This window comes from Bos mutus, chromosome 22, assembly GCF_027580195.1.
Source record: "Bos mutus isolate GX-2022 chromosome 22, NWIPB_WYAK_1.1, whole genome shotgun sequence".
Lineage (NCBI taxonomy): Eukaryota > Metazoa > Chordata > Mammalia > Artiodactyla > Bovidae > Bos > Bos mutus.
Window position 1 is genome coordinate 46,930,092 of NC_091638.1, and position 24,339 is coordinate 46,954,430.

General features: G+C 42.0%; 1 protein-coding gene across 1 annotated transcript in view; it reads right to left on the bottom strand.

Moving 5' to 3' along the window:
* Positions 1 to 24,339, bottom strand: part of CACNA2D3 (calcium voltage-gated channel auxiliary subunit alpha2delta 3) — a 901,045-nt gene that overhangs the window by 715,814 nt on the left and 160,892 nt on the right. The window contains exon 3 of the mRNA XM_070359574.1: positions 905 to 1,021. Within this exon, the coding sequence (XP_070215675.1) occupies positions 905 to 1,021 (117 nt within the window). The remainder of the gene's footprint in view (positions 1 to 904; positions 1,022 to 24,339) is intronic.

Consider the following 24,339-nt stretch of genomic DNA (forward strand, 5'->3'; position numbering starts at 1 on the left):
TGTGCACTGCAGTTCCGTTCTTCCTGCTAATACAACATTTCAGGGATAATGGCCTAGATGGGAAAAAAATCTTAAAATGAGTGGATATATGTATGTGTTTAACTGCTTCACTTTGCAGTACACCTAAAACTAAAACAACATTGTAAATCAACTATACTCCCAAAAAACTTTAAAAAAAAGATTTCAGGGAGCTCTTGCCAGTCAAGATAAACATTATAATTATAGTAATATTCCAAAAATAGTAAAAAGAACTTCAGACTTCATCTAGACTCATTTACTCCATGGAGATTTTCAATTCCATATTTTGGTAAACACTGATTAACTTTTTTTTACAACTGCTTAGTTCAACCACAACACCCCCTTGAATGTACTTTGGCAATTAATTAGGCAAACAATTAGGCACTTTGTTTGTCTGGCAAACAATTAGGGACACCTCCACTGAAAGTAGACTTCCCTGGCGGCTCAGACGGTAAAGCATCTGCCTACAATGCAGACGGTAAAGCATCTGCCTACAATGCGGGAGACCAGGGTTCGATCCTCGGGTCGGGAAGATCCCCTGGAGAAGGAAATGGCACCCCACTCCAGTTCTCTTGCCTGGAAAATCCCATAGATGGAGGAGCCTGGTAGGCTACAGTCCATGGGATCGCAAAGAGTCGGACACGACTGAGCGACTTCACTTTCCACTGAAAGTACACTATCGTAAGACAAAAACTAGCACCTAAACCCTAGTTTACCCCAGAAAAGGGGTGACTGTGCCCCTAGCACCTGCTTATCTTCATTAACCAGACTTAAGAAATTATGTATATATGGGTGAGTCAACTTTTGATTTCTGAGAGTTGGGTTCATCAACACCAGTTGCCTTTGTGTCTTTGGGCAACACAGAGCAGAAACCAGAGACACTTACCCGCACTGCTTCAGACTTCTTGTGAAACATCTCTTCCATGTTCTTTGCCAGCTTTTTCACCAGCTGGAGCCCATCAATTTCTTCTATGGCAACATCCTTCTCATACTCTTTGTATTTCTGTAAGGAGGATGGACAACATTAAAGACACAAGATATCATAAAACACAATGCCCATGATGCCAGAGCACATTTATTTAAAAGGAATAAGTAAAAATAAAAATTTCTGTTGGATTTGGGGAGATTGGACTGTATTTCAAAATTATTAAACTAACTAAAGAGAAATGTGAAAATTGGCTCTGGCTCTCTTAAAGCTTAACTAGTATCCAGGAAAAAAAAAAAAATAACCTTAACACAATCAAAGTAGAGCACCTTATACACATTTTATAGTGTGAGAGTACTTGCTGTCAATTTTTAGTATTTTGATTCAATTCAGCTACTGAGGACTTCCTAAATATCCTTAAGGAACTCGCAAAAAGAAGCATGTACACAAACAACAGTAAAACAGCAACATGTATTAGGATAACCTTAATTTCATGGTTTGTGAGTGTTCATAAGCAACTAATTTGTCCCACAGTATACTCAAATTCTCAAGGACAACTTGTCATTTCAAGTGAAGGCAAAGTGTTAGCTGCTCAGTTATGTCTGACTCTTTGCAACCCCATGAACTGTATGTAGCCCACCAGGTTCCTAAGTCAATGGAATTCTCCAGGCAAGAATATTGCAGTGGGTTGCCATTTTCTCATCTAGGGAATTTTCCTGACCCAGGAATAGAACTCAGGTCTCCTGCATTGTAGGCAGATTCTTTACCATCTGAGCCAAAACCCACCGAATAACTCAGAAATTTATCTGTCTAAACCAGCAGTTCTCAAAGTGACCCTAGAACACCTGTACGGTCCCTGAGACCCTTTTTCCAACAGATTATTTATATGAAGTCGTATCTTCTTACTTGATTTTAACAAATCACAGTAGATTGAACACAAAAGCAAATAAGAAAATCTACCTGTCTTCTCTAAAACCAAATCTTGAAAAGATATGCAAAAATGAAAAAAATGCCACTCTTCTAATTTGTTTTTTTTAAGTTATTTTTAATAAAATATGTTATGTATGTTAACATGCAATGAGTCTTTTTATTTTGAACTTGTTAATTTTTAAATTAATGAATTATTGGTTTTAATTTCTAATGTGGCAAATATTCATACATACAACTTGCATAAGCAGAAGCTCTTAAGGGTCCTCAGTACTTTTTAAGTGTGTAAAGGGGTCCTGAGGCCACAAAGTGTGATATAACTAAACATTTAATTTTGTTCCCACGGAAAAGAAATATTGCTTATTAATTTAAAAAACTTCCAAATGGAGCTCAAAATACTGTTAATGTCAAGAAGAATCCTTCACATTTATGTAGCTATCAAAAGTCTAGAGAACTAAATATACTGGGGGCCTTACATTTTCCCTCCTTTGGATGAAAAACCTGAATCAGTTACTCACCCTGCCAAGTTTCTACTTAAGGAAAACATAAGGATCCACATGTAATCTGGACTATAGAGACTTTAAGAGTAATTTCTGAAATGGAAAATAAACCAACTTTTTAATGCAGGATAATCTCAAGATACAAATTTCTATTTTCTCTCTATGTCCTCTCCATCTCCTTCAAAAATGTAAACCAGGAGGAGCTTCAGTCTTTCCCTGCCCCAAGGAAAGGAGTGTGTGTGTGATCTACTACTACAAATGATCTACTACATCATTTAAAACATGCTCTGAGAGCTCTGCATGGTCCTATAATACAGGGGTCCCCAACATCCAGGATCTAATGCCTGATGATGTGAGATGGAGCTGATGTAATAATAATAGAAATAAAGTGCACAATAAATGTAAGGCCCTTGAATCACCCTGAAACCATCCCCCCACACTGGTCCATGGGAAAATGGTCTCCTACCAACCAGTCCCTGGTGCCCAAAATGGTTGGGGACCACTGCTATAATGGACCGTGAGTTGTAAGTGACTTTCTTCTCCCTGCTCCCTGAAAATGTCCATAAAAATCTTAGATATTTGTGTTGAGTCCTTCACTTCCTTGGAAAACCATCATTTCTTCTTCTAGCCTTCCCTCGCTCTTCGATAAGGCTCTCCTCATTTCCCAAACAAGAAGGCTACACCTTCCCTCCAGGTTCCCAGAGAATTCTGTGCTCACCTCTCCCTCACCTCTCCTGGCATCAGAGCTTGTGTGGTCCAGGAGTTAAGGACAATCCCCGGGCCCACAGCAGACACTCACATAGCTTCTCTGGATGAAGCCTGTTGCAGCACAACTGCAATGCTACAATACAAGAAAGATGCAATAAGGATGCAGCTGACTGATGCTCCTGGAAGGGTGACCTCCCCACTCCTTGGGGGGTTGGCTGGCTTGGCCCCTGCTGTGGGACTCCAGCCAGCCCACGCCTGGCTCAGGCTAATAGTGTCCTCCGGTGTATGAACAAAACTTCAATGACAATCATTAGAAACTTTCCCTAAGTTCAAATGCAAGCCAGTGACATCTTTGGAGCCAAAAATTCTGGGGGTTCTCTGCTGCCTGCCAGATGTGCTCCAAAAGCCAAGAGCCAAGCCAGCTTAGACACAAGGTTGATTCACTACCCAAAATACAAAGTTCAAGAAGTGAGTCAAACAAAACAAAACTAAAGTCAGTCTAATATTTACAGTCAGGGAAATAAATCTCCATTGTAATTCTGAGCCTAAAGGTGATCTAGAGGGTTAAGATAAAACGAAAATGAATTTCATAATTAGCCTTTACCTAAATCTTTAGTTTTTTACATCGAGTCCCATTATTTTGATCATATCTGTCACTTTCATGTTTTTTTCCTCCAAAAGACTTCTAGAAGGGAACCAGTTTATACAACTCTGACTATCCACCAAGTTCTCAATGAGACCTTCCTGCATGCTCTCTTCTTCTGAATCTGCTCCGTAGAAAGGAAGCACTGATTTTATGAAGGTCTGCTGGTGTCCCAGGATTCCTTGGGCCTTGTGACCTAGCTAACTAAGCTCAACATGAAGCTCTGTGCCAGCCAAGGATTTCAGATCTGGGACGAACTCAGCAGGTCACTGATTCTATTCCTCTTCCAGCGTAAGCTGTCTCCCCTCGGGACATGTGGCAATGGGTCCTCTCTGCCAATGAGCCAAGTCTCATACTACTTTCTCACTACCCCAGGGAAGTAATCCCATAAGCAAAACCATTCTGCTTTTCAAGATGTGCTCATGCCTGTTGGAATCAGGTCAGAACAATGTAATGTCTTCCTCTCTCTAGGAAACGTTACTCTTTGCTGGAATCCAAAGATTTTGAATAACAGAGAGAGTAACCAAGTGATAGTCATTAATCAGCTTCAAACCCTTAGCAGCTCAGAATGGTGATATACACCAAAAGCATCAAAAACGTACCTACGGTATAAAACCAAGCAATATGACCTCTGGCAACTGAACCGAGTAAGCTACAACAGTACAGCAAATTCCAAATTGTGCAAAAGAATGTAGGAAACTAGTATATAGAATGTTACAATTGGTTACAGATAGTAATTGGTGACTTTTTGCTTTAAATTACTAAACTGCCTATACATACACACACACACACACACACACACACACAAACACTGTGAGGACAGATGCCAAATGCTCACAGCTGGCTGCACTATTACAAATAATTATTTTTCTTTCTGCTCACCTGTATTTTCTAATTTCTGTCATGAGCATACTATTTTGGAAACTAGAGAATGTATACGAGCCATACTTATATGCAGAACAGAAGATGGGCACTTACTAACAAATTTCTGTAGGGGAATGCAGCCCCAATTAGAATCTGTGTAGTTAAGCAGCATGTCTTCATTAGCTGAGCCCAAGGAAGTTAGCAAAATTAGTCTTCCATGTGTCACAAGCCCAGCACGGCTCCAGGAGCTTTTCATGTATCAATTTGTCTAATCCTCACAGCTACCGTCTGGGGCAGGTGTCATCCCCATGTTGCAGATGGGGAACTGAGGCCAAGAAAGACTTAGTCATTGTTGAAAGTTAAATGGTTAGAGAATGAGTTTTAAGCTAAGCGAGGTCTGACTTCAAACTGCTTGGTCTTTTGAAATTAGCAGGTAGAGGGTGAAGGGCTGATAATCTAAATACTTGTGATCTTGTTTCAGAGGGCCCATCTTACTGCCATCACAGTGCCTGTTTCATTGATTGGTAGCTTTTAGTGGCCTAAGCTAACCAAGAGACTCAAATAACTAAAGCCAGAGACATCATCAGTTAACAAGGGTGGCAGCTGTTTACAAGTCTCCTCCAGGTGAGCAAAAGCCACATGGCCAGGGCTGGCTGGATGTCACAGGAGGAGATGCTATCCCTCAACTTGGGGGATGAGCTTAGAGACTGTCCCCAGAGAAGCAGACACAGCTCTTGACTCTTGAAAGAGGCCCAGAAGCCTTAATTGTATTGTGTGTGTGTGTGGTCAGTCACATCAGTCATGTTCGACTCTGTGAGACTTCACGGACTACAGCCCACCAGCCTCCTCTGTTCATGGGATTTTCTGGAATGAGTTGCCATGCCCTCCTCCAGGGAATCTTCACAAGCCAGGGACTGGACCCGCATCTCCTGGGTCTCCTACACTGCAGGTAGATTCTTCACCACTGAGCCACCAGGGAAGCCGTCTTCATTATATTGGGTTGGCCAAAAACCTCATTGGTAAGATACTATGGAAAAACCCCAACGAACTTATTGGCCAATCCAATATATTACTCCTTGGTTGTGTTTTGGCTACACATTGTCCTATTCTCCAAAGTATCAGGAATAACCTGAAGCCACACAGCTGTGACGGCAGTAACACTTTTATTTTCTATAGCCTCAAGGGTTGCTCTGGCAATTACTTTGTTTTGTGTAAAAAACAGCTATTTTTCAACTGGGTAAAGGAATCTGGAAAGTACCAGCACATCTCTGTCAACACACAATGAAGGCAGAGGGGAAGACCAAAGTGGAAGAGACACTATGCCACCTGATCAAAGATTCAGGCCAGTTTGGATTGGACCTCTGACTCCAAAACTCCATTTATTTTTCCACAAACATCTATTTTGTGTCTCTGGTATGCCAGGCAGGGGTGGGGTACCAAGCACAATATGATGAATAAAGCAAAGCTGAAGAAAGCTCATGGTCTAATGGTCAGGAATGTTCTGATGACTAAACCAGAAAAGAAGACACAACATCATCATAACCACCCTGATGGGGTGGTCAAGGCAGTCACTCCAACTTTCTGGACCCGTAAAGGATGACTAGGCTAAGAAGAGGGGAGATGAAACAGGGGATGAGCAGAACAGTAGGTATGGATATCCAAGACAAGAGGCTGCCTGGAACACAGGGAACTACCCCTGTTCCACTTCCCTGGTGCATGGATGGCCAGGACAGGGGAATCTGGTGAGAGACGAGGTCAAAGAAGTGAGCAGGGCCAGGCCATCAAAGGTAGTACGCTAGAATGAAGAGTTTGGACATTGTCTTGACATGGGTAGGAGGCTGAGGGTATGGATTCAAACAACAATCAGAACCACTGAAGGATTTAAGGGTAGGAGGGACCCAAGACCAGATTCATGGTTTTGAAAAATCTCAGTGTGCAGAATGGGAATGAGGAACATAAAACTGGCAAGGAATTGGGAAACTGAGATAACCAGGACTTGGGAAACAACTGGAGAAAAGAAGAGTCAGGGAATGAGAGGTGGGCTCCTTGGGAGACATCAAGAGGTCTGATGGCCAGACACAGCGGCACAGTGCCCACATAGAACAGGCCACTCTAAATCTCCGTGTTCTCCTGTTTTGCCCTCTTTGAATTTCTGCTATAGAAGATTCTGGTACATGTAGTATTTTCATACGAACGCCTTTCTGAACTTCTAATGCAGGAGAAAAATTCCAATGAGGTGGTTGATGACACTGATGTTCTTCACTCTGCCACCTCTGACCATCCTCTGGGGCTCCCTCTGGCTTGGGGAAGAAGCTGCAGACACCTGAGCAACACAGCCTGTGTGCCTTTAGCCAAGGCCAGGGTCAAGGCAGAACACAGCCCTTCACAAGAGCACCTTTGAGCATTCATGACACAGAAGGAAGGCAGTCCAGGAAACTTTTTATTCCCTCTGTCACAGGAGAACATCTGAAGCTTCCATTCCTTCTGTTAGCAGAATCAGCATTTGGCAAGAAATGTTGTGATGAGCCAAGAACATTTATCATTTGAGAAGGGAGACACAGAAATGCATTATTTCTGTAGCATCTATTTTGCCAGATCATTTCACACAAACACCAGGAAGAGAAAAGCACTACTTCACTGTCAGAACACTTAATGTTGTTCATACCTTTGGGTCATTTTTTTTTTTCCTACGTGATAACTGCATATCTAGGAGTAAGCCACCTGGAACAGCCCCCGGAGAAGGGCTTCAGGAAGGAGGCTTCTGACCAATCACAATCACTTAGTATAGCAGCCAAACACTGAGGAGGAGCTCTGAGTGTGCTCCACATCAGCAAAAAAGACCCTCTTGCAGAGGACGGATGCAGGAGTACCATTAGCCAAGAGCTGGAACATCTGAACATGGTCTCTTGGCCAAATTTTCTCATCACAAACCGAAATTACATTTCTAGAGTCAGAATAATTAAATCACTAGATGAGGGTTGACAGACAGTCCAGGGGAGAAGACGGTAAAGCAAAGACCTGCTCGTCCCCAAGTGAGAATCTGGAGACGTTGCCTAAAAGACTATAACTTGAGAGAAACTGGCCTCTTCTTCATCCCACCCCTAAGCCTCCAGCACTTCCCCTAAAAACTCCTGTCACAGTTTCCCAGTAAACTCTGTTACTGGGAAAGCAACCTACACAGGTTAAGCCCAGAACCCTTCAAAGGGGCTTGTTATGTAAAAGCAGAAGATGCCTCATGTTCCTGCCTTAAGATTCCATTTTTGGTCTAATTCTCACTCCTTCAAGCTCTGAAGTAGGCACAGAACAGCAGATAAAGTCATCAAACTATTTACGTAAAGATCACACCAATATTAGAAAGGAACCTAGACCGAAATTACTGCTATTTTCATTCATTCAACAAATATTTACAAACTGCCTGCAACCCAGGGATTGAATCCAGGTCTCCCACATAGTAAAGAATCTGCCTGCAATACGGGAGACCTAGGTTCGATCCCTGGGTTGGGAAGATCCCCTGGAGAAGGGATAAGGCTATCCACTCCAGTACTCTGGCCTGGAGAATTCCAGGGACTGTGTAGTCCATGGGGTCACAAAGAGTCAGACACGACTGAGTGACTTTCAAAAAAACACGTTCAGGTAGGTGGTGGGGAGGGGATGGGGAGCCACTGACAAATATACATATTCCCTTGGATATGAGAAGGCTAATTTTTTGTTCTGTTTATTAACAATAAATAATAAATAAGCTGGAGCAGAGTCACACGAGTTCCTTCAATCAAAGTCTGAGCTGTGATGTTATATGTGTGTCTCCTCCCAGGGTCACACCTGTCTGCCGTGCAGGTATGTCACTTCCACCAGATGTGGGGAGAGCATTGTGTATCCTCTAGTAAGTGCAGAACAGTCTGTAAAGCACAGACATGTATTCCTCCCTGAGTAGGGAAGGGTGAGTAGCAGGAAATGTGGGCAATCCAAACTGATCTGTAAACACTGAAAAACTGGCCAGGAACAAGAGTGACATGACAGTCAACAGGTAGGAAGAGGGTCTCGGGAAAGAATGTAAAATAATGACTTGTCCAGGGGTTGAAGAAAAGATGACTGTGCCACATATGTAATTCCCTGGCTGCGGGGAGATGAAGTTTACAAAGTATCCTATTAGTATAATGAGATGGCCATGAGCCATCACAAGGATCACCAGGTAGCTGGCCAATAGAGGCAAGATGTCTGTGACCAGCGCTTGATGAATGCTGGGAACGGGGGTGGGGGGCAGGGGAGGGTGGGAAGGGAGAGTCTCTTTAGACTGCACGTGAGCTTCTCACACGTCCCTCTGTGCTCATGCTCTGTTACGCAATCATGTTCGGCTCTGCAACCCCGTGGACTGTAGCCCGCCAGGCTCCTCTGTCTATGGGATTTCCCAGGCAAGAATACTGGAATGGGTTGTCATGTCCTTCTCCAGGGGATTTCCCAACTCAGGGACTAAACCTGTGTTTCCTGCACCAGCAGGCAGATTCTTTCCACCATTGCACCACCTAGGAAACCAAGGTCATCACCACCCATCCATAATCTCTTCTAATAAAATGCATGTAAGTGGGAAGATATAATATTAAATACTACTCTGTCATTCCGCAATTTTAAAATGACACATGCACACATGTTAAAAAGGTACACATGTTAAAAAGGTACACATGTTAAGTAGATACTGTTTAAATATACATATTAAATAGATACACATATTAAATATTTTTTAGAAACTGTAATTTTAAAAAGCATTTTAAAAATCAACATCATTAAAATTTTTGGTTTATAAATATAACCTTAAATGCAGGGCGTCAAGAAGCTTAAATAACTATGTATTATGATGGTCAGCGACATATAAGGTACATATACTTTCAAGTTTAAAGTACCTCTCCTAAGAATTGGGCTAAGGTTGATTCTTTATTTTAGTTCAACTGGAATAAAATGATAATAGGAGTATTTTCCTGTATAGTACAAAAAATTATAGGCTAAAGGCCAAGCAACCCAGAATTTAATAAATATTGAGAAGACTCCAACAGTTAATAATACCAAATCCTACCCAGCATCTAGTTTTGTGCAAGTTTAAGATTATCATATAGAAACTTATTCTACTAAAAGAATCCTACTAGAAAGAGAAGAAACTATAAAGAAACAGACTGTTAGAGATCCAGGTAAGTGCCCACCTTTTACAAATTAGAGACTGAGACTCAATAAGTAACTTGTCAAGGACACATCTCAATGGCAGCACCAGGTAGAATCACCTCCAGTGAGGAGAAAGTAATGCAGTTCCTGTTCTGTCTCCTCTGTCTTATGGGATGGGTGGGAAAGAATCTGCATGGATTTTGCTGGCATGTTATTGATTTGGAGCCTGATAGGCAGTATTCACTTGGCTTAGAATCAGTGGCCAGGGTTCAAGTCAGAGGAAAATCAACAATGTGCACCCCACTTGTGAGGCCATTTGGCGTGGGGCTAAGACCAAGGGTTCTCCATTCTGATATACTAAGTGCAAGTCCTAGCAATGTGACAAGTTGCTTAGCCCCCATCGGCCTCCTTTCCTTGAATAGTAGAGTGAGGGATACCAGACCTCCTGCTGTTCTTGGGATGGTCAAATGAGGCCGAGTGTGAAGACCCCAACAGGACGCTAGGGACACAGAGTAAAGCACGCAAATAGTGTCAGTGGTCACTGCAGAAGTGGTAATGAATGCCAACATTTTTTCTTTCAGGCTTCCCTGGTGGTTCAGACAGTAAAGAATCTGCCTGCAATGCAGGAGATGCAGGTTTGATCCCTTGGTCAGTAAGATCCCCTGGAGGAGGGTATGGTTCCCTGCTCCAGTGTTTTTGTCTGGAGAATATCAATGACAGAGGAGCCTGCTGGGTTACAGTCCATGGGGTTGCCGAGTCGGACATGAATGAGTGACTTTCACTCACTTCACTTTGTCCTTTAAGTTCTGAAAAATGAATTCTCTTACCTCAAGACAAAAACTTCCAACCAAGGTGCAAAACCTAACAGATGAATTACCTTTGAATGCTGCTGTGGGCAAAGGTATTTTTCAAATACATTCCCAAGGCCTAGGGGTTCTTCAACAGTAACTCTTTGGAGATGGTTCCCTTCTGGCAGAAACTGAATGCTAGAAGTCTTTATTTGTGTAAAGCGTGAATGACAGTTTTCAGATATGTTACTAAAGATGTTGCAATAAAAACTAATCATCCACAATTTCTGGATTCTCTCCTTATAGGCAGTGTCATTTTCTTATTATGACATAAATGTACTTAGTATTCCTCTCAATTCAATTATTGCATGTGGAAGTGTCACTTCAAATACAACACTCCAAAGCAATTATGTTTCCAAGTAAATATATTTCTAAATCCTTTAAGCTGATGTTAGAAACACTTCTTAACTATAACAACAAACCTAGTTGAATTCATGAAACTCAAGGTCACAGGAGAGTATTTTTCTACTGGAAAATGGAAAAAAGCATTTTGTACAAATCATTCTGTTTCACAGAGGTATTCCAATCAAGTGTCTCCAAGGTCAAAAAAAAATTTTTTTAATGCAGTGCTCTTCCAGATCTAGTTAAGTCTGAGGAACATTCTTGAAGAATGAAGTTTTTCTCTGTCAAAGTCATCAGAGTAAGAGATAATTTGCACAAGAATTAGAGGCCCTGTTTGGGGATGACAGAAAAGAAAGGAGGACAGAGCACCAAATTACAACCAAAAAATAAGCAGAGAGGAGGCAGAGAGTGGCTGGACTCTGACTTCTTCAGGGCTGCAGGAAATGGGGACCACTTGAGGAGTGTGGAACATCACCTGGAGGCAGTTGTTTCATGGGGTGAGAAGCACGGAAATGGACCACCACTCAAGGCAGTGGTTTTCCTCAACCACTAGAGGGTCTAACTTCCAGCTAGAGGGGCAGGGGAGGCGGGTGGATCAGGGGAAAGAGTGGTATGATCTAAATTACTCCTCAAGGTACTCTCTGATATTCACCTCAAGAAAGCACTGTCACAAGAATTATCAGGGTCCCCAGCCCCAGTGGCCCCGGAGCACTTGTTCCCAGTTAGCTGTCTGGAATGTCCTTCTAAATCAGAGTTCCAGAGAGACTGCTCTTCAGAGCAGCTGGCTCTGCTGTGGGTGGTCTCTGACAGATTTCTACTACTTTCAGATTGTGAGGTCCTGAATTAAAGATGGATATCTCTTCTCTCCCTGTTTTACTATCTATACTCTTTTTGAAAAAAATCCTGATAAGTCTCATAAGCTTTTACTGTTCCACACAGTCAACTGGACAAATGCCACTAATAAATTTTAGCTCTATAGTGATAAAACTGAGTGTTAATGCTGCATTAGATTTTTTATACAAGGGATGCTGTTTTATACAAGGGAAATTAAGTCAGAGGCAAGCTATTAAACCTGCTGTTGATACAACTATCTCTGTCCTAGCATGGGAGTGTAACATACTGCTTTAAAATTTGGAAATTCATCTGTCTACCGAGCAAACAAACAAAAATATGGTTATATTGCATATCTAAAAAAAATTAAAACTCCAATTTCTGGGTGTTTTCTGGATTACGTCATGGGGATCTGAGGCTACGAAATATGAATATTTATGCTGTACATAAATCTACACAACATGAAAAGCCAAAATAATGATTATAGATCCATGTGTGTTAGAGAAGAAAAATCCCAATGTATGCATTTATGAGTGTGTTTTATGTATGCCAACAAATTTAACTACAGCCAAACTGCAAATAATAAGCTATTACTTTACAAAGCCTGGACCACTTGTATAGATTATTTCCTGCAGCTTACATTTTCAAACACATTTTTCTGATGTTCCAATTTAAAATAATTCATCCTTCCTACTCCCTAAAGATCAGTGGGAACAATAACAACAACAATAATAATTTATTATTAATCATAGCAACAGCATTTATCGAGTACTTACTTTGGGTCAGGTAGATATTATCTCCTCCCCATCCCCTTTTTACAGGTTAGGGAATTGAGGCACAGATAAATAAGGTAACTTAGCCATGGCTGGACCATGAGCAAGTGGTTTTATTAATTCAGGAAATACTAGCTACTATAATAAAAATATCCCAAAACCTCAGAGGCTTAACACAATAGAGGTTTACTTCCTGTTCATGTAACCCTCCCAGGAGCAGGTTCTTTGTCACCAGTCTTTTTCACATAGTGATTCAGGAACCCAGGATCCTCCCATCAGCTCCTCAGGCTTTGGAGTCTTTCGCATTCAGCCATGAAACACAGGGGAAGGGATGGAGAAGATGCACCTGCTTCTTGAACTCCTTAGCCTGGAAGTGACATGCTTTAGCTCTGCTCAGGTTCCGCTGGCGGTAACCAGCTCCCAGCCCAACCCAAAGTAAGAGGGCTCTGGAAATTGAACTGGTGGCTGGGGAGCCATCTCTAGGCTTGAAGTCAACACGGTAGAAATGGGAGCTTAAATCATCAGGGGAGTATTAGCTGTCTGGATTTGAACCCAGGCAGCATTGTCCCAGATTCCATGTGTATAACCACCACACTTTAAATGCTTGATATAAACCGCTGCTAGATGAAACTTCAGATTAAAACTTGGCTGGGAACCATCTGCAAGATGGACACTTTAGAGTTGGTGCAATCAAGTCATAATCTCCAGGAAGAATAATATGACCTGACCACTTGTATGTGTAATTATGGTCAGGCGCCGATGGTAAAGGCCAAAATCGTACACACAGAAAGGAACACATTATAAACAATTCTTAGACCTTTTGTCCAATTTCTTTAATCACAGCTCAAATAAAACTGCTATTTGAATAACATCAATGACCTTCTCCAGTACAGGATATTCGTTGCCCAGGCGCCACAGAAGTTAATTGGCTTACCTAAAGTCTTTTTAATTCTATATCCGAGATGTCCTGGAAATCGAAGGCAATCAATGGATAAGTCTGCAAGACCTGTAACAAGCTTAGAGCTAATACTATTTGCAGCTGCTCAAGTGGTTTCTGTACTTACAAAGTCAAAAGCTGGAAATGAGTGTTAGGACTCTGCATCTGAATGAACCTTTAACTCCGTCAACTCCAGACTAACTACAAACTGAATATGGAGATGATGACTTATGCCACAGGTGAATCCTAGCCTTTCTTTGGTGAGCGTAGAGAACCATGGTGAGGTGGCACTTAATAGTTAGAAAACCACCCTCCCTCCTGTTGAAAGGAAGAGATGAAGACTTGGTCTCCCTTTTCATGTTTAAACCTTCTTTTGTAAAAAGATTCTGGTATAGAATTCCCTGCCACTAATATCAGAGACTAAGAAAAGGGACCCATCGCATGAGCATCCTTCACTGAAACATCACCTTCCTCCACCTGCCCAAAGGTGCTTCAGGAGTTTGCAGTAGGTGACTCCCTCCAATTTTGCCCACCATCAACAAAAGTGAAGACATTATACAGGGCCTTCCCTATGGTGAGTTGCAAAAACATAAACTGAGCCCTCTAAAAATTTAGATGTCACCAACTTCAGATTCAAATGATTTTCTGACATCTTTCACCAAGTCCAACACAAAGGACTTTCCTCCACAGCCTTAAAGACACAGTGTTAGAATCCAAAAGGACCTTAGGAATAATCCATTTCAGAAGCTATAATCTGAATGCCTCCAGAGGCCAGATGGGTCATATCAAGTGAAAGACTTGGGCCAGTCTGGAGCCTGCGGTGAACAGCAGAGCCTCTGTCTCATCCTAAATGGTGGCCACTTTTCGGCTCCTGCTCATCTCTGTGAGGTAAGGGGCACACTGTGGTTATCCAGTCTTCCATTTGTTAAAAGAAGCCAGAAATCTATGTTTTTCTGTGAAACCTCCCACTGAGTTCATTTCCTTGAACACTGTGGGGCCCAGATACAAAATGTCTCTAAACATCTTCCTCCTCATTCATCTTCACATGAGGAGACCGAGACAGAATAACACAGTCTCATATCTCCCACAGGGCAGTGATGGGCTGGACACTGTGTGGAAGGTTTCCAGGCATCTACTGCTAATCCTTGAAGCAGGCACTGCTATAAGCATCACCACCATGTGAGTCTAAGGCATGGAGAGGGCAGTAGCCAGCCCAGGTCAATAAAGAGACAGATGCTCAACAGGGTCTCAGTCAGTGGAGAAAGAGCCTAGGCCCTCTTTACCATTTGGGGTTCCCTGGCTATGCAGGGGCTGAGGACTTGAGGATACCCTCCCCTAGAAACCCCAATGTATAACCAAAAGCACTTTGACTCCTCACGCATTCAGAGTTGCTAGGCATGGGATAAGACTCTCAAGTTGAAGAATCTATAGGCATGTTGAGAGAAGCCCACACATTACTGTTGAAATGGGGACTGATCTACATCAGTTTGAAGAATTCTAGAGTCCTAAGATGGAGAAGGCAATGGCACCCCACTCCGGTACTCTTGCCTGGAAAATCCCATGGACGGAGGAGCCTGAAAGGCTGCAGTCCATGGAGTCGCTGAGGGTTGGATAGGACTGAGCGACTTCACTTTCACTTTGCACTTTCATGCATTGGAGAAGGAAATGGCAACCCACTCCAGTGTTCTTGCCTGGAGAATCCCAGGGACGGCGGAGCCTGGTGGGCTGCCATCTATGGGGTCGCACAGAGTTGGACATGACTGAAGTGACTTAGCAGCAGCAGCAGAGTCCTAAGAAATCTTAAATAATGTTTCTCTCTCTGCCTTTGTCCCTGTCTCTGTCCCCGCCCCCCTCTCTCTACATACACACACACACACACACACACACACACAGTCATATGCTACCAATATTTTTCTCCTAAAGTGTATTTAGGAAAATAGAAGGAAATTAATCAACACATTCGCCTCACTCTTACTATTCTTACAGACATGCTATGTTATGACTATAAGATGAGAATTTGTGGGTAGGGGGTTTGGGTAGTGGTACAGTCCATGGACCCCCACTTCTCAAAATATTTTCATATGCCAAAAAGAAAACACATAGGAAAGAAACCAATAATATTGAAATTCAGTCTTCAAAATGTTTATAGTATCAATTTGTGACAGGGTAATGCAGATGTTTCTTCATTAGCACATTAAATAATAAAAACCATTGGTGACACTATAGCTCTCACAGCCATCCGTGTCAAGGAGAAGCATCAACAGCAAAGAGATGGCTGTGTTGGCTACGACATGACACGAGAATATCTGTGATTTCTGTTGGTGACAAAGTCACAGGAACTGTTGTGGTTTGTTAACTACATTTGTAAGCTAAAATGATAAATTTCAGTTAGAGGTTAGTGAAAATAAAAGGTGCTATTTTTTTCCCCACCTAAGTTCACAGCCCCCTGAATTCTCTCCATGGTGTGGATACGGGTGATGATGGACAGGGAGGCCTGGCTTGCTGCAGTCCATAGGGTCTCAAAGAGTCAGACATGACTGAGCAACTCTCAGTCTCACCCTATCTACTCCCCAAGAGTTCTCAGGAAAGATCACGCAATGTGTGAACAGTGATAGGGCCTCTGTCCTGGATGCACCCTCACTGAAGGGATGGACAGTGCTCATTTTTGACTGCTGGTGAACGTCTCAAGAACTGTCTGATCATTAGCTTATATTTACAATCCAATGTAAGATGTATGTACATTAAACATACACACCAAATGATAGAAATTTCCTGTAATAATTAATTCTGGAAGATGGTTCTGCTGTCCATGTAAGCATGGATTAGAGCTTATGAATTTCCCTGGGTGCTCTATCAATAAATGATGATTTCTCAAATGGGTTAGGGAAGGGTAAACATCAAACTGGAAACAGTATTTATCTCAGTCCCTGGTACTCAAGCAGAGCTGAAAAGAACTACACTGTTTTCCTTATGTAACCACTGGGTTATTAGAATTCTTCACAAAGACCATATATTCATGTATTATCTGTATGATGAAAAATACATAAAGTGTCAAGTTCAAAGAAATTTAGTAATCATTGGTATAAAAAAATAATAAATGCCCCATAATGTGAAAAGAGGAATTGACTGGCTCAGAAGCCTTTTACTTGATAAATGAATTAAACAACCCATTGAGCAAGCCTGATCTTTGTCCACAGCCACTAGATGACTGTGTCAAAAAATATTTCGCTGCATACTATTAGAGAACTCTGCTCATGAAATATTGCTAAGTGAAGTACATTATGTCTATAATTAAAACCATGTAAAAACATAGAGCAAAGGACACTGTGAGGGACCACAACAAAATTCAAACCATGGCTGGGTAAGTCAGGGTGGCAGAATTTTGGATGAATTTTCAACTTTTCTAAGTGTGTTTTGCAAAGTTCCTTTTCAAATCGCAAACGTAAAGTCTAAGATGTAGAAAAACAGAACAGTAAGGCTGGAATTCAAGTCCAGGCAGGCTGGCTCCAGAGCCCATGCTTTGACTTCCCCTAAAACTCTCCTAAAATTCAGTTCAGTTCAGTTCAGTTCAGTAGCTCAGTCATGTCCGACTATTTGCAACCCTATGGACTGCAGCAAGCCAGGCCTCCCTGTCCATCATCAATCACAAAACTCATGTCCATTGAGTTGGTGATGCCATCCAACCATCTCATCCTCTGTCGTCCCCTTCTCCCGCCTTCAATCTTTCCCAGCATCAGGGTCTTTTCAAATGAGTCAGTTCTTCACATCAGGTGGCCAAAGTATTGGAGTTTCAGCTTCAGCATCAGTCCTTCCAATGAACACCCAGTACTGATCTCCTTTAGGATGGACTGGTTGGATCTCTTTGCAGTCCAAGGGACTCTCAAGAGTCTTCTCCAACACCACAGTTCAAAAGCATTAATTCCTCAGTGCTCAGCTTTCTTTATAGTCCAACGTGCACATCCATACATGACCACTGGAAAAACAATAGCCTGGACCAGATGGACCTTTGTTGACAAAGTAATGTCTCTGCTTTTTAATATGCTATCTAGCTTGGTCATAAATTTCCTGCCAAGGAGTAAGTGTCTTTTATTTCATGGCTGCAGTCACCATCTGCAGTGATTTTGGAAAAAATAAAGTCTGCCACTGTTTCCACTGTGTCCCCATCTATTTGTCATAAAGTGATGGGACCAGATGCCATGATCTTAGTTTTCTGAATGTTGAGCTTTAAGCCAACTTTTTCCCTCTCCTCTTTCACTTTCATCAAGAGACACTTTAGTTCTTCTTCACTTTCTGCACAAGGGTGATGTCATCTGCATATCTGAGGTTATTGATATTTCTCCCAGCAATCTTGATTCCAGCTTGTGCTTCCTCCAGCCCAGCGTTTCTCATGATGTACTCTGCATAGAAGTTAAATAAGCAGAGTGACAATATACAGCCTTGATGTACTCCTTTTCCTATTTGGAACCAGTCTGTTGTTCCATGTCCAGTTCTAACTGTTGCTTCCTGACCTGCATACAGATTTCTCAATAGGCAGGTCAGGTGGTCTGGTATTCCTATCTCTTTCAGAATTTTCCACATTTAATTCTGATCCACACAGTCAAAGGCTTTGGCATAGTCAATAAAGCAGAAATAGATGTTTTTCTGGAACTCTCTTGCTTTTTCAATGATCCAACGGATGTTGACAATTTGATCTCTGGCTCTTCTGCCTTTTCTAAATCCAGCTTGAACATTGGGAAGTTAACAGTTCACATATTGTTAACGTTGAGCTTGGAGAATTTTGAGAATTACTTTACTAGTGTATGAGATGAGTGCAATTGTGTGGTACTTTGAGCATTCTTTGGCATTACCTTTGTTTGGGACTGGAATGAAAACTGACCTTTCCCAGTCCTGTGGCCACTGCTGAGCTTTCCCTATTTGCTGGCATACTGAGTGCAGCACTTTCACAGCATCATCTTTCAGGATTTGAAATAGCTCAACTGGAACTCCATCACCTCCACTAGCTTTGTTCGCAGTAATGCTTCGTAAGACCCACTTGACTTCACATTCCAGGATGTCTGGCTCTAGGTCAGTGATCACACCATTGTGGTTATCTGGGTCATGAAGATCTTTTTTGTACAGTTCTTCTATGTATTCTTGCCACCTCTTCTTAATATCTTCTGCTTCTGTTAGGTCCATATCATTTCTGCCCTTTATTGAGCCCATCTTTGCATGAAATATTCCCTTGGTATCTCTAATTTTCTTGAAGAGATCTCTAGTCTTTCCCATTGTGTTGCTTTCCTCTATTTCTTTGCATTGATCGCTGAGAAAGGCTTTCTTATCTCTCCTTGCTATTCTTTGGAACTCTGCATTCAGATGTTTATATCTTTCCTTTTCTCCTTTACTTTTCGTTTCTCTTCTTTTCACAGCTATTTGTAAGGCCTCCTCAGACAGCCATTTTGCTTTTTTGCATTTCTTTTTCTTAGGGCTGGTCTTGCTCCCTGTCTCCTATACAATGTCACGAACCTCCGTCCATAGCTCATCAGGCACTCTATCTATCAGATCTAGTCCCTTAAATCTATTTCTCACTTCCACTATACAGTTATAAGGGATTTGATTTAGGTCATATCTGAATGGTCTAGTAGTTTTCCCCACTTTCTTCAATTTAAGTCTGAATCTGGCAATAAGGAGTTCATGATCTGAGCCACAGTCAGCTCCTGGTCTTGTTTTTGCTGACTGTATAGAGCTTCTCCATCTTTGGCTGCAAAGAATATAATGAGTCTGATTTTAGTGTGGGCCATCTGGTGATGTCCATGTGTAGAGTCTTCTCTTGTGTTGTTGGAAGAGGGTGTTTGCTATGACCAGTGCGTTGTATTGGCAAAACTCTATTAGCCTTTACCCTGCTTCATTCCATATTCCAAGGCCAAATTTGCCTGTTACTTCAGGTATCGCTTGACTTCCTACTTTTGCTTTCCAGTCCCCTATAATGAAAAAGACATTTTTGGAGGATGTTAGTTCTAGAAGGTCTTGCACATCTTCGGAGAACCATTCAACTCCAGCTTCTTCAGTGTTACTGATTGGGGCATAGACTTGGATTACCATGATATTGCATAGTTTGCCTTGGAAATGAACATAGATCATTCTGTCGTTTTTGCGATTGCATCCAAGTACTGCATTTCAGACTCCTTTGTTGACTATGATGGTTACTACATTTCTTCCAAGGGATTTTTGCCCACAGTAGTAGATATAATGGTCATTTGAGATTCACCTATTCCAGTCCATTTTAGTTTGCTGATTCCTAAAATGTTGATGTTCACTCTTGCCATCTCCTGTTTGACCACTTCCAATTTGCCTTGATTCACGGACCTGACATTCCAGGTTCCTATGCAATACTGCTCTTACAGCATCAGACTTCGCTTCCATCACCAGTCACATCCACAACCAGGTATTGCTTTTCCTTTGGCTCTGTCTCTTCATTCCTTCTGGAGTTATTTCTCCACTAATCTCCAGTAGCATACTGGGCACCTACCGACCTGGGGAGTTCCTATTTCAGTATACTATCTTTTTGCCTTTTCATACTGTTCATGGGGTTCTCAAGGCAAGAATACCGAAGTCGTTTGCCATTGTCTTCTTCTAAAACGGTTGAAGGTAAAATGAAACTATTCGATATTCTGTTCTAAAAGCTAAATGTTCTCACTGTAGGAAGTGCAAACAAAAGGTGGATATAAGCAAATAGAAGAAAACAAAAAACCCCAGTCCCACTATCAAAATACCAGGGGCTATCCTGTGATTAAGATCCTTACAGATGTGTGGCATAATCTAAGAAAGCATTCTAACAGAATAAACGTTCTCAGGTTCTAAAACTGCAAAAAAAAAAAAAAAAAAAATCCTTACAGCTATTTTCCATTTTTGAAATGTAAGATCATAAGTGGAATTGTTTCTTCACACACACAGTGAGACCATCCTATACATGCCAAGGGACCACATTTTCAAATTGTGTCCCCAGGAAGCTTAGGTACAAAACGGTTCATCCCTTAGGCCACCAAAATAAATACTGAGAGAAGAAAGAGGTCTGGCAGCCTTTTTATAGGATATACACCATTCCACGTTCATCAGCGTTTCACTGCAGGCATAGCTTCACGGGGTAAAAACCAGCAACAAAACACTTTCAGGTTTCAATTACCAAATATTTATCTTCCAAATAAATCTCATGTCTTCTAACCCTTACAGAAAATCAATTTGTTAATTCACTTCTATTTCATTCTATAATGTCTCCTTTTGTTAATCCTCTTTCCCTAGGGGACTCTTTTCAAATCTTGTCACTTATCCTTTACTGAAAAAGTTCCCTTTTTTGAATTCAAGGTGAATTGTACTTAATAAACAAGCCTTGAATTCACGTGCCTTTCCTTGCCTTCATTTTGTGTTCTGTGGTCTCTCTCATTAATTGAAATGCTTTTTCAGCTGTTCCATTTCCTCATTATCAACACACTGCCTTTAATTCATTCATCTTTCATTAAATACTCTGGTGGGCTACAAAAGGTTAACAAGAAAAAGGAAAGGAAAAGGAAATAATTGGGACAGCAACCAAAAATGGAAAGAGAGAATTATTTAATAACTTTAAAAACATGATGTACATATTAGTTGAAGAAGCACCCAATGAAGGCACTTACTTAGGCCAACACTCTTCTTGAAACAGAATGTGGTGGGGGGCGGGGGCAGTGATTCCATAGCCCTGTACTAGGAGTGTGGTGCATGTCTCTTTAGCCTCATTCTCACTGCTACAATGTTTCAGTTAGGCTATAAAGCATTGACTTAAAAAAAATATATGAAACCATATATTTTAAGATAAAGAAGCATGAACTTCACAGTGAAACATCCAAAGGTACATGCCACAAATGAAGACTCTGAGAATCACAGAGGCTACCAACTAGCCCAAGCTCAAAATTCTGCAGCCAAGAAATTAAAAGACGCTTGCTCTTTGGAAGAAAAGCTATGATAAACCTGGACAATGTGTTAAGAAACAGACATCACTTTGCCAAGAAAGGTTCATATAGTCAAAGCTATGGTTTTTCCAGTAGTCATGTATGGAGATGTGAGAGTTGGACCTTAAAGAAGACTGAGCGCTGAAGAATTGATGCTTTTGAACTGTGGTGTTGGAGAAGATTCTTGAGAGTCCCTAGGATTATAGAGATCAAACCAGTCAATCCTAAAGGAAATCAACCCTGAGTATTTACTGGAAGGACAGATGCTAAAGCTGAAGGTCAAATACTTTGGCCACCTGATGCACAGAGCCGACTCACTGATAGAGCCCCTGATGCTGGGAAAGACTGATGCCAGGAGGAGAAGGGGATAAGAGAAGATGAAATGTTTGGATGGCATCACCAACTCAATGGACATGAGTTTGAGCAAGTTCTGGAGAATGGTGAAGGACAGGGAAGCCTGGCATGCTGCAGTCCATGGGGTCACAAAGAGCTGGACATGACTGAGCGATTGAACAATACCACCACCACCAACTGGCCCAAGTTTCTTCCCACAAGTAGCAAAGTCTGGATCCAGTCCCAGATGGAGGACTTCAAAGCCCACTCATACACTTTCCTTCTTAGCCCCTGAGAGTTTAGTCATCTCTTTGCAAAGTGGTAATACCTCTGCATCTGTTTTATGAATCCCCATTTTATATATCAGAGTTTGGGAAGCAAAGTGCTCCTATGCTATTCAAAAATTATTTCACATGACCCAAGCACATGTCCTGCATGAATGCTAAAAATGACCCAGCGAATAAAAAGTAATAGCAGCAGCTCATACGATCTTGCCATCATGGGCTTTGTACATCCAAAGCCCATGGATGTACAAAGCCTTTTCTTTTAGAAGCTCGTCCCTCCCCATATTTGCTCCCACCCATCCTTCTCCCCAGCCAACTCCTGATCCGAAGTCAACACCTGATCAAGAGTCACCACCTATAGGAAGTCCCCTCATTCCCCCAGGTAAGTCTGGTCCAACTGGCTTATCGATCCCTCTTCCAAACAAGTGTGAGATACCACAGCACTAGACATGGTTTAGTACACACGTGAATCTCCCAAGGGGAGTTATTACAATGCAGATCTAGAGTTTTAACAAGATTCCTCATGCTAATGATGCTACTGGTCCCTGAACCACAGAGGGAGGTCTAAAGGAAAGAGGCTCTGGGTTTCATCTCTGCATTCTCCATGTATAGAGGTGCAGGAGAGGACAGGAGGAGGGAGGCTCACTGAGGGAATAAAGAATCCCTACGTGGGTAGGTCGGGAAAGCTGTGATGCTGCCATTTGTCCAGCCTTTTTTTCTTTTTCTTTTTGAAACATTCAGCATAAATACACAAAGTACCCTGATTTGAGAAGATAAAACTTATGAACGAAGGCCCCAATTTAACTTCGAAGTTGTTTCCTATCATATTCAGTAGATTCAAAATATGACACCATCTTCAGCATCTCAGGGAGTTCAGAAGTTAAAAACAATAGGTGAGAAAACACAACATTCTGAGAGAAAATAAATGAGGTTGTCAATGTTCTTTATAATTTATGGCTCCAACATGCTGGCTCCCTTCCCCTCACTACAGACTGGGTTATAAAATAACAATCCTACGTCCGTCCTAACCCCTCTCCTAGGACTCTCCCTCAGAGGCTAATAGTAATAACCACAGAGGTTGCAGCAACCCCACGCTTAACTGGGCACTCACCCATGCACTAAGTACCTCAGATAAAAAGTGAGTATTTTAGCCCCACAAAAGGAAGGTACCATTATCACCTTCATTTTACCAAAGAACAACCTTGGTTTATGAGGAATAACTTGGTTTGCCCAAGGCCACAGAGCCAGTTCACAGTGGGTAGGATGGAAACTTGGACTGTCTGCCTCATAAGCATGGTGTCTGAGAGACATGCTGTCAAGGTCATTTCAGGGTACGGTGAAGGAAAGTGTGACCCTAAGACAAATTCTGAGATCTGGATCACAAACTCTGGATGGGAAGCAGCAGAGGGATTCCCCTTGGGATGTGCAGAAAGGGTCCCCCTGACCTCAGAAGATGCTGAATTCAGCCCAGATACAAGCTTGGCTCTGTCAAGTTGGCATGATCACTGGGCATCCACTGATCTCCCATTCTACGCATTTGCCCTTTATTCTGCATGGAACACATTCCTCTCCCTTTTCCTCACAATACAATTTGTCTCTCTCTCGCTTGGCTTTTTAGTTAAAAACAAGAGAGATGAAGCCTGAAACCTAATTAAGGAAATGGCCCGTGTACAAAGAAAACAACCAGCGATCATTATTCAAACGGCAGCCTCTCTCTTTGTTTCTGAGGGAAACCTAATGACTGCTCTGCAGCCCAGTGGCCTCTGTATCATATCGTGTACACATCCCGTTATTAGAGGGTAATGCCAGTGATTGGAAAGCACGCCAAGTAAAAGCATGCACAGATCCTTCTTCTCGCTTAAATGCTGTTTTCATGATTTAAAATAAAGACAAATGTTATCCTGGGAAATGCGCAACTCCCTGTGGCCAAATCCATTCATCTTATGTTAGTAAGATTCCCTGTCCAGCAGACCTGGGTCTATGCAGTGGGGGCCAAGGGCAAGAAATGAGAACAGCAGTAGAAAGCAGACCTTCCTGTGAAACTGCTGTAGCGGGAAAGGCGAAAGGAATAGGAGGGGGAAGGGAAAAGTCAAAGAAATTCTCTGAGAAAATCTGGTTGGATCGTTCCCTTGGATTTTTTAAAACTGGGTACAGTTACTTTACTATGTTGTGTTAGTTTCTGCTGAACAACAAAGTGAATCAGCTATAAGTACACATATATCCCCTCCTTCTTGGACCGTCCTCCTGCCTCCCTCTCCCCCATCCCATCCACCCAGTTCACCACAGAGCACCAAGCTGAG